This window comes from Scyliorhinus torazame, chromosome 3 (genome assembly GCF_047496885.1).
Source record: "Scyliorhinus torazame isolate Kashiwa2021f chromosome 3, sScyTor2.1, whole genome shotgun sequence".
Taxonomy (NCBI): Eukaryota; Metazoa; Chordata; class Chondrichthyes; order Carcharhiniformes; family Scyliorhinidae; genus Scyliorhinus; species Scyliorhinus torazame.
Genome location: NC_092709.1, coordinates 222,509,047 through 222,520,385, shown reverse-complemented (window position 1 = coordinate 222,520,385; position 11,339 = coordinate 222,509,047). Strand labels below are relative to the sequence as shown.

Sequence of the window (11,339 nt, the reverse complement as noted above, 5' to 3'; positions counted from 1 at the left end):
ATGGGTCTATAATTCCATTTAAACTAGATACATGTACACATGCAAATTTAAGAACGGAATAGGATTGACCGGGAACAAAGGAGGAGGGTCAGTTTGGAAGGGAGGGAGAGGGGGGGCAGTCAAGAGGGGATCAGTCCAGGAGGGAGGTCCCTCCCAGACTGACCTCCATTCCAGACCGACCCCCCCTACTAGACTGACCTCCTTACCAGACTGATCCCCTTACCGGACTGACCTCTCTCCCGGACTGACCCCTTTACTGGACTGACTCCCTGACCGGACTGACCCACCCCCTGGACTGAGCACGCCCGACCGGACTGACCCCCTTCCGGACTGAGCTCCCTCCCAGACAGCCCCCCCACCCTTGATCGGACTGACCCCCTTCCGGAATGATACCTCCTAATAGACTGGCCGCTTGACTGAACTGATCCTCTTACTGAGCTGATCTCCGTACTAGACTGACCCTCTCCAGGACTGACCCCTACCATACTGGACAGACCCCCCCTTCCGGAATGACCCCTCCAATACTTTGCTGACCCCTCTCCTGGACAGTGCCTCCCCTACTGAACAGACCCTCTTACCAGATTGACCTCCCCTCCAGACTGACCCCACTCCTGGACTGACCCCACCTACTGGACTGAACACCTTACTGGACTGAAAACCCAATTGGACTATCCCCCACTCAGGCTGACTCTCCTCCTTCTTTCCCGGGCTAAACTCACCCCCTCTCCCAGACTGCCCCCCCCACCCTCCCTCCCACACTGACCCCCCCCCTCCCTCCCTCCCAGACTGACCCCCATCCCTTATCCCAGACTGACCTCCCTCCCTTCCCGCCAGACTTCCATCCCTCCTGAACTGATCACCCTTCTTACATCCCTCCTTCCCGGACTGACAAGCCTTTCTCCCTTCCTTCCTCGACTCAACCCCCTCCCTCCCAGACGGACCTCCCTCCTGGACTGATCCCCTCTTGACTGCCCCCATCTCCCTCCCTTCCAAACTGACCTTCCTTCCCTCTCAGACAGACCCCTTTCCTGCACTCAGTATCTCCCTCCCAGACTGAACCCCCTCCCGGACTGATTTCTCTCCTTCCTGGACTGACTCCGCCACCCTCCCGGACCGACCCTCTCTCCGTCTCGGAATGACCCCTTTCCTCCCTCCCAGACTGACCCCCTCTCTCGCTACTGGACTGACCCCTTCCCCCCTCCTGGACTGCCCCCCACCACCTCCTCCTGGACTATCTCCCCCCCGCCCAACTCCGGGACTGATCTCCCCCCCCCCCTCTCTTGGACTGATCTCCCCCCCTCTCCTGAACTGATCTCCCCCCCACTCTCCTGGACTGATCCCCCCACCCTCTGCTGGATTGATCTCCCCCCTCTCCTGGACTGATCTCACCCCGCCCCACTCCGGGCTGATCTCCCCCCCCCCCCCCCCCCTTCTCCTGGACTGATCTCCGCCCCCCCCCCCTCTCCTGGACTGATTTCCCCCACCCCCTCTCCTGGACTGATTTTCCCCCCCCTCTCCTGGACTGATCTCCCCACCCCCCCAGCTCCTGAACTGTTCCCCCCCCCTTCTCCTGGACTGATCTCCCCCCCCCCCTCTCCTGGACTTATCTCCCCCCCCCTCTCCTGGACTGATCTCCCCACCCTCTCCTGGACTGATCTCCCCCCCCCCCCCCGCCCCACTCCGGGACTGATCTCCCCCCCCCCCCCACTCCTGGACTGATCTCCCCCCCCCTCTCCTGGACTGATTTCCCCCCCCCTCTCCTGGACTGATCTCCCCACCCTCTCCTGGACTGATCTCCCCCCTCCCTCTCCTGGACTGATTCTCCCCCCCCTCTCCTGGACTGATCTCCCCTCCCCTCTCCTGGACTGATCTCCCCCCCTCTCCTGGACTGATCTCCCCTCCCCTCTCCTGGACTGATCTCCCCCCCTCTCCTGGACTGATCTCCCCCCCCCCCCCTCTCCTGGACTGATCTCCCCTCCCCTCTCCTGGACTGATCTCCCCCCCCCTCTCCTGGACTGATCTCACCCCCTCTCCTGGACTGATCTCCCCCCCCCCCCCTCTCCTGGACTGATCTCCCCTCCCCTCTCCTGGACTGATCTCCCCCCCCTCTCCTGGACTGATCTCCCCCCCCTCTCCTGGACTGATCTCCCCCCTCTCCTGGACTGATCTCCCCCCCCCCCTCTCCTGGACTGATCTCCCCTCCCCTCTCCTGGACTGATCTCCCCCCCCCGCTCCTGGACTGATCTCACCCCCTCTCCTGGACTGATCTCCCCCCCCCTCTCCTGGACTGATCTCCCCTCCCCTCTCCTGGACTGATCTCCCCCCCCCCCCTCTCCTGGACTGATCCCCCCCCTCTACTGGACTGATCTCCCCCCCCCCCCCCCGGACTGATCCCCCCCCCTGGACAGATCCCCCCCTCCTGGACTGAACCCCGCCTCCTGTACTGATTGCCTCCCCCCCACCTCCTGGATTGAACCCTCCATCCTCCTGGACGAAACACCCCCTTCTTGGATTGACGCCCTACTATCTCCTTGACAAGGGTCTGAACACTGACTCCCCCCCCACCCCACCCGCCCCACCATTCGCTAAGCTTTATAACCTACCTGCTCCCAGTAAATTGTCCTTTTAAACCTTCCCCTTCATGGTAGCTATTCCTGTAAAAAGTGGTGTATCTTTCCTCTCTGCACCCCAGTGACTCCATGCCGGTGCAGCTGGGGGCGGCTTTGCTGCACCTGTCTCACCCAGCCTGAGTGAGGAAGGTTGGGCGAGACAAAGACTTTGGAATTACAACATGGGTAAGGACTGTCATGATATTCAAACACACATCACAACGCACACATCATGATAGACAGACCAACAGACCAATTAGCACACATAACATGACAGCCAATCATAGACAAGAGCAGACACAGTATAAGACAAGAAACATGACACCTGCTGGCCAGTCCATCTGGAGACAGGACAAGGCTAGGACCTCATTAACAAGACACTCACACAGTCACCACGTGCTGAGTACCAAGACAGATGTGTAAATAACTAGTTGGAATAAAACTGCGTTGTACCAATCGCAACCGTGTTGGTTCGTCTGTACCTCAGAGCACCCAACACTACAAGGACGTCGAGACTGGCAGTCCGCCGGAGATTGCCACTCTGAGGAAATTGTGGGCCTGTGGGTTGAATTTTCAAATTCAGGTCGGTAACTTGATGCCCGGATAATTTCTGGGTCCTGACCCCATAACATGTTGTTTGCAAGGCACTACCTTGGAATGCATATAGCATAATTGGGTCAGATGCAATTGAAAATTCTGGCCTTTTACCTGACTTTGTTATGAGTTGAGAGTTATTGACTGAAAACATTTTAAAAACATTATATTAATTTTCAATTTCTTTGCAGCAATGTTTGTTATTTAAAGCAAACACACTTGGGACTCCCGTTGGTGTCCAAACCATTGAGAAATGTGGTATCTGGTTATTCACTTCGAAGTTGTCCAAACATTCCTGGTATGTGGAGTTCACCATGTTTTACTAGATTTTTCATATTATTCTTTGCAGAGATTCTGGAATTTGCATCTCAACAATTTTAACCATATTGCCCATGGTCTAACGTGTTCTTTTAATTGATGACAGTGTAGATGTAAATGACATAAGGCTGAATTTTACGGCCATGGCCAATTGAGGCCCTTAAGTGGATAATTAATCAATTTTACCCATGGTCAAGAAGGCTGATGCCAATCTAACGGCATTGTGGCTGAACTAGGAGGGGTGGCCCTCAAGGCTTTCACTTTTGTTCCCACCCACCTGCCCACCCTCTCATCCCCCCCCTCCCCCCCCTGCCCCACCCCGACCAACCCCCGCAACACCTACCTGCCTGGATCCGGTGAGACCTTGAACTTTCCTGAAAGTCTGCACCCAAGGTGCCTCCTCTTTGCTTGTGGTTCTAGTCGTGGCAACACTTTCTGATGATCGTTTCATGGGCCCACAGCTTTCAGAGTTGGGACCTCCTCACTGAAAGAAGCAAAAGGGGACTGGCACGGTAGCATGGGTGGCACCGTAGCACAATGGTTAGCACTGTTGCTTCACAGCGCCAGGGTCCCAGGTTCGATTCCCAGCTTGGGTCACTGTCAAAACAAAGAACAAAGACTAGGACAGCACAGGAACAGGCCCTTCAGCCCTCCAAGCCTGTGCCGGTGATGATACCAACCTTTGACAAAATCCTCAGCACTTCCTGTGCTGTATTTCTCTAGACCCATCCTCTCCATGTGTTTGTCAAGATGCCTTTTGAATGCCATTAATGTATCTGCTTCCACAACCTCCACTGGCAAAGCATTCCAGGCACTCACCACCCTCTCGTAAAGAACCTGCCTCGCACATCTCCTCTAAACTTTGCCCCACGGACCTTAAACCTATGCCCCCTGGTGACTGAATACTCCACCCTGGGAAAGAGTGCCTGCCCATCCACTCTATCCATGCCCCTCATAATCTTGTAGACCTCTATCAGGTCACCCCTCCGTCTTTTGAATGAAACAGTCCGAGTCTATTTAGACTCTCCATATAGCTTACACCCTCCAGACCAGGCAACATCCTGGTAAAGCTTCTCTGCACTCTCTCCAAAGCCTCGACATCCTTCTGGTAGTGTGGCGATCAGAATTGTGCACATTATTCCAAGTGCGGCCTTACCAAGATTCTATACAACTGTAGCATGACTTCCCAGTTTTTATACATCCACTGAAAGCAAGCATCCCGTATGCTTTCTTGACTACCTTGTCCACTTGCGTTGCCACCTTCAAAGATCTGTGGACCTGCATGCCCAGATCTCTCTGATTTTCTATATTCCTAAGAGTTTTGCCATTTACGGTATATTTCCCCTCTATGTTAGACCTACTAAAATGCATTCCCTCACATTTGTCTGGATTAAACTCTATTTGCTATTTCTCTGTCCAAGTCTCCAATCTATCTATGTCCTGCTGTATGTTCTGACAATCCTCAACACTATCTGCCACTCCACTAACCTTGGTGTCATCCGCGAACTTACTAATCAGACCAGCTACCTTTTCCTCCAAATCGTTTATGGACACCACAAACAACAGATTCCCAAGCACCGATCCTGTGGAACACCACTAGTCACAACATTCTATTCAGATAAACACCCTTCTATTGCTACCCTTTGTCTTCTGTGCCCACGTCAGTTCTGTATCCATCTCACCACCTCACCTCTGATCCCATGTGACTTCACCTTTTGTACCAGTCTGCCATGAGGCACCTTGTCAAAGACTTTACTGAACCTTCACAAAACCATGCTGTCTATCGCTAATGAGTCCATTTGTTTACAAATGGGTATAAATCCTGTCCCTGAGAATTCTCTCCAATAATTTACCTACTACCGACGTGAGGCTCACCGGCCTATAGTTTCCAGGATTATCCCTGCTACCTTTCTTAAACAGCAGTACCACATTAGCTATTCTCCAGTCCTCTGGGATCTCACCTGTAGCCAATGAGGATACAAAGATGTCAGCCAAGGCCCCAGCAATTTCCTTTCTTGCTTCCCTCAGCAATCTGGGGTAAATTCCATCCAGTCCAGGAGACTTACCTACCTTGATATCTTTTAAAAGACCCAATACCTCCTCTTTTTCGATGTTAACATGATCTAAACTGTTCACACACCCTACCTAAGAATTATCTTCCACAAAGTCCCTTCCTTTGGTGAACATTGATGCAAAGTACTCATTTAGTACCTCGCCCATTTCCTCTGGCTCAACACATAGATTACCCCCACTGTCCTTCAGTGGTCCCATCCTTTCCCTGGCTACCCTCTTGCTTTTGACAGATGAATAAAAAGCTTTGGGATTCACCTTAATCCCACTTGCCAAGGACTTTTCATGACCCCTCCTAGTCCTCCTAATTCCCTGCTTAAGAACCTTTCTACTTTCTTTCTACTCCTCAAGGGTTTCGACTGTCCCCACCATTCTAGATTGTACAAAAGTCTCCTTTTTATTTTTGACGAGGTTCACAATATCCCTTATTATCCAAGGCTCCCTAAACTTCCTAGATTTATCCTTCGTTCCCTCAGGAAACATGACTTTCCTGAATTTTAATCAACTGTCGCTTGAAAGACTCCCACATGACCAATGTTGATTTACCATCCAACAGCCGCACCAAATCCGAATTCTTCAATTTCTGTCTAATGTTGTCGTAATTTGCCTTTCCCCAGTTCAGCACCTTAACGCGAGGGCTACCCCCATCCCTATCCAAAAGTTCCCCAAAACTGATGGAATTGTGGTCCCTATTCCCAAAAAGTTCCCCGACAGGAATCTCAACCACCTGACCAGGCTTATTTCCCAACACCAGATCCAGGACAGCCCATTCACTAGTTGGACTATCTACATATTGCATCAAGAAGCTTTCCTGGATACACCTTACAAACTCTGCCCCATCCAAGCCCCTAGCACTCAGTGAGTGTCTGTGCGGAGTCTGCATGTTCTCCCCAGTCTGCATGAGTTTCCTCCGGGTGCTCCAGTTTCTTCCCACAAGTCCCAAAAGACGTCGTGTTAGGTAATTTGAACATTCTGAATTCTCCCTCAGTGAACCCGAACAGGTCCCGGAATGTGGCGACTAGGAGATTTTCACAGTAACTTCATTGAACTGTTAATGTCAGCCTACTTGTGACAACAATAAAAAAAAACCTTCTAATGGAACGGGAGAGTTGAGGGTGGGGAAAGGGTGAGAGGGGAAGTAGGGGAAGGGCCAAAAGGCACAAGAATTAAGAGCAGGAGTAGGTCATTTGGCCCCTCACACCTGTCCCACCATTCAACAAGGACATGGCTGATCTGATTGTTGTCTCAAGCCCACTTTCATGTCTGCCTCCCATAACCCTTAACCCCCTTGCTGATCAAAAATCTATCTCACTCGGCCTCGGAAATATTCAATGACCCAACTAAGGGAAAGGGAATTTCACACACCAGTGACCCTCTGAGGGAAATTTCTCCTTACCTCAGTCTTAAATGGGAGACCCTTAATTTTTAAACTGTGTTCTCTGGTTCTAGACTTTTCCATAAGATAAATGTGGTAGCATGGCCTCTTTAAGGGGGTGGGCTTTGCGGTCCACGTGACCCTCTCGGGACCAATCATGCTGGAGCATGCCTACCTCGCCCAATACAGAGAAAGAACGGGTTCCTGGGAAAGGGACCTGAGCAGTGTGGACTCCGGAGCTGAAGAGTCAAGAGCATTGCTCTGTGTCGGTATATAGTTACCTTTGCTCACTGTTAATAAATGCCGTTTAGTTGTTACTGGAAGTCTTCAGTGTATTGTCTCAAGTCACCACATTGGTGAGGAGGTAAACAGTTCAATCATTAGTCTTCAGCAGTTTGGGATTTGAAGGGGGAAGGAAGAAACCTCCAAAGACAGAGGAGAATCTTTGTCAGTAGCACCCAAACAGTGCGTAAAATGTCAATGATTGGAAAGTTAGAACCATTCGACCTGGGAGTCGAAGACTGGAGCCAATATATTGAACATCTGCGCTATTTCTTTACAACAAATGAAATAGCAGGGGAATACGAGACGAAGGTGATACTTTTGACAGTTTGTGGGCCTCACACTTGCAACCTAATAAGAAATCTTACATCCCCGGAGGCTCGCAACTCAGAAACCTTCAACCATTTAGTTACATTGGCCAAGGAACATTTTCACCCCAGTCCCATGATCATCCTGCGGCAGTACAAATTCAACTCTGCTGTTAGGGACCTAGAAGAGTCTACCTCTGCCTTCGTAGCCAGACGCCACCAAATGGCCGAGCATTGTGAGTTTAGTGTAATGCTCAGCAATATGATGCTCTACTATATAGTTTGGCAGGCTTAACAACCTCAGCATCCAGAAAGACCTCTTGGCTGATGTCATGTGAGAGTACCTTTAAGAAATGGGTGTTTATAAATGGATGTGTATATACATATCTGTAGTGAGAATACCTTTAAGAAATGGGTGTTTATTACTACAGTGATGTCAGAGGGTGGGTGGAGCTGGGCTATCTGTCAGCTTTTTACTTTTTGCTGCAGGGTGGGTTTGGTTTCATTTTAGTTTTGGAGAAGCTGCAATCACAGCAGGCTGTGTGTGAATCTCTGCAAGCTTGAGTGTCCATTTGCTGATTTCAACGTGGTACCTCTTCTCAGTAGCGAAGTTAAGCCTGATGTCTTTCTGTTAAAAGGTATTTTTAAGTCTTATGGATGTTAAAAGGAAAGTAAGAATTACTTAGTGTTGTATTCTTTGGGGGTTGTATTTAAATTGATGGTTGCTAAGATGTTCACTGTATGTTTTAAAAAGGTTGACTTGAGTACCTAGAATAAACATTGTTTTGCTTTATAAAATACTTTTCCATTTCTGCTGTACCACACCTGTAGCGTGGGCCTTGTGCTCCCCATACCACAATCTATTAAAAGTTGTGTGTCAGGTGAACTCCATGCTACACTTTCGGGTTCCCTGAACCCTGGCCCATAACAAATTGGGGGCTCGAGGGGGATAAAAGTCTATCTATTGGATTAGCTTAGTGAACTTAAAGACAGTGAGGGATGAGCATATTGTGGTTGCTTTTCAGGTGTGGTATTCTAGTTTAAGTGGGGAGTGTGTTGTGGACAATGGCTCTTTCAGAGGCTCTGAAGTTTTTTGGGGTGGAGACGGTCACACGCAGTACTTTACGGACAGAGACAAAAAGCAGACTGTTAGATTTGGCAAAAACATTGCAGTTAACATTACCTGACAAAATGTGAAAAGATGAGATAATTATGGCGGTGGCTAAGCATTTAAAGTTACCTGAGATACAGTTTGACTCATTAGAAATGGCAAAAATACAGCTACAAATTAAACAAATGGAACATGAGAAAAAATTAAAGCAGCTTGAATACGAAAGAGAGGAAAAAGAAAGAGAGAGAGCGGAAAAAGAAAGAGAGAGAGAGGAAAAAGAAATGGAGAGAGAAGAAAAGAGAAAAGAAAGAATAGCCCTAGCAGAACAAAAAGAAAGAGAAAGGGAGATACAGATCAGGGAAAATGATAAAGAGAGAAAGTTTGACCTTCAGAAAATGACCATGAAACATGACAGTCAGTTAAAATTGGCAGATGTAAAGGGAAACGTACAGTTGGAGGAGATGGATGAGGATAATGAGACAGAACGTCATAGTCGAAGACGTGTTGGGGATCTATTTAAATATGTCCAAGCCTTGCCAAGGTTTGACGAGAAGGAGGTGGAAGCCTTTTTCATTTCATTTGAGAAGGTAGCTAAACAAAGGCAATGGCCACAGGACATGTGGGTATTACTGATTCAAACAAAGCTGGTAGGTAGGGCTAGTGAAGTGTTTCATCACTACCGGAGGAGGTATCTGGGATGTATGAGGAGGTGGAAAAATCCATCTTAGGTGCATAGGAACTAGTGCCTGAAGCCTACAGACAAAGGTGTAGAAATTTAAGGAAAGAATTTGGTCAAACAACAATGGAGTTTGAAAGGCTCAAACAGAGTAATATTGATAGGTGGATAAGGGCTTTGAAAATAGACCAAACGTAGAAGCTCTCAGAGAAATTAGACTTTTGGAGGAGTTTAAAAATTCAATTCCTGATGTAGTGAGAACTCATGTGGAAGAGCAGAGGTTAAAACTGCAAGATTAGCAGCAGAAATGGCGGATGATTATGAATTAGTTCATAAATCAAAGCTAGGTTTCCAACATCAGTTTCAGCTTGTGAGGGATAGAAACTGGGGACATGAGAAATACTCAAGTGGTAAAGGTAAAGGTGATCTGATGGGAGATAATAAGGGTAGTGTACCTAAGACTAAAAAAGAAATCCAGGAGGGTGGAAAAGAAATGAAAGATTTCAAATGTTTTCACTGTAATAAACTAGGCCATGTAAAGTCACAGTGTTGGTGGTTGAAGAAGAGCACTGGGAAGGCTGATGTGGTGAAACAGGATAAGACAGTGGGGTTTGTTAAAGTGGTAAAGGAAAGCCCAAATGAAGCGAAGGAGGTGCAAAAGATTGTACCGCCTGATCAAGAGGTGATTGATACGAAGGTCCCAGATGTCTTTAAAGAATTTACTTGTGTGGGTAAAGTTTACTCATGTGTATCAGGAGGAGCAGGTAAACAAGTCACAATTTTAAGAGATACATAAGCTAGTCGATCTTTAATGGTAAGAGGTGAGGAGTTATGTAGTTTGGGAAGAATGTTACCAGAAAAGGTGGTAATATGTGGAATTCAGGGTAAGAGGAATAGTGTTCCATTATATAAGGTAAGGTTGGAAAGTCCAGTGAAGATTGGTGAAGTGGTAGTAGGAGTAATCGAGAAACTATCTTGTCCAGGAATATAGTTTATCTTGGGTAATGATATAGCTGGATCGCAGGTGGGACTGATGCCTATTGTAGTTGATAAGTCAGTGGAAAATCAGACAACTGAAGTTTTGAAGGACAAATATCCTGGGATTTTTCGGGATTGTGTAGTAACAAGGTCACAAAGTCATAAGTTAAGACAAGAGGAGAAATCAAAGAGTGAAGATGAAGTTGAAGTGCAATTATCAGAAATTATTTTTGATCCGATGGTGAAAAAAAGGACAAGAACAAGTGGAGGATGAGGCTGATATTTTTAGTTCAGGAAAATTGATGGAGTTACAACAGAAAGATGTAGAAATAAAACGTATATGTCAGAAAGCATACACGGAAGAGGAATCTGCGTGTATACCAGAGTGCTATTACCATAAAAGTGATGTCTTGCTGAGAAAATGGAGACTTTTACAGATGCAGGCAGATGAAAAGTGGGCAGAAGTTCATCAAGTAGTATTGCCGGTAGGGTATAGAAAGGATGTGTTGCGAGTTGCACTTGAGGTACCAGTGGGAGGTCATTTGGGAATAAGGAAAACTCAAGCTAAAATACAAAAACATTTTTATTGGCCTGGACTACATAAAGATGTAATTAAATTTTGTCAATCTTGTCACACATGTCAAGTGATAGGGAAACATCAAGCAGTGATAAATCCAGCACCCTTAATACCCATTCCAGCATTTGAGGAACCTTTTAAAAGTCTCTAATTGATTGCATAGGACCGCTTCCTAAAACAAAAAGTGGGAATCAATATCTTTTGACTATAATGGATGTGTCTACGAGGTTTCCAGAGGCCATTCAGTACATAATATTACAGCTAAAAAGATTGTGGAGGAGTTACTTAAATTCTTTACTGGATATGGACCACCCACAGAAATACAATCGGATCAAGGATCAAATTTTACCTCAAGGTTATTCAAAGAAGTTATGGATAGCTGAGGAATAAAACAATTTAAATCAACTGCGTACCATCCAGAATCGCAGGGAGCGTTAGAAA

General features: G+C 47.6%; 1 protein-coding gene across 1 annotated transcript in view; it reads left to right on the top strand.

Moving 5' to 3' along the window:
* The window catches only part of LOC140408952 (uncharacterized), a 241,605-nt gene that overhangs the window by 194,836 nt on the left and 35,430 nt on the right, over positions 1 to 11,339 (top strand). The window contains exon 32 of the mRNA XM_072496904.1: positions 3,395 to 3,501. Within this exon, the coding sequence (XP_072353005.1) occupies positions 3,395 to 3,501 (107 nt within the window). The remainder of the gene's footprint in view (positions 1 to 3,394; positions 3,502 to 11,339) is intronic.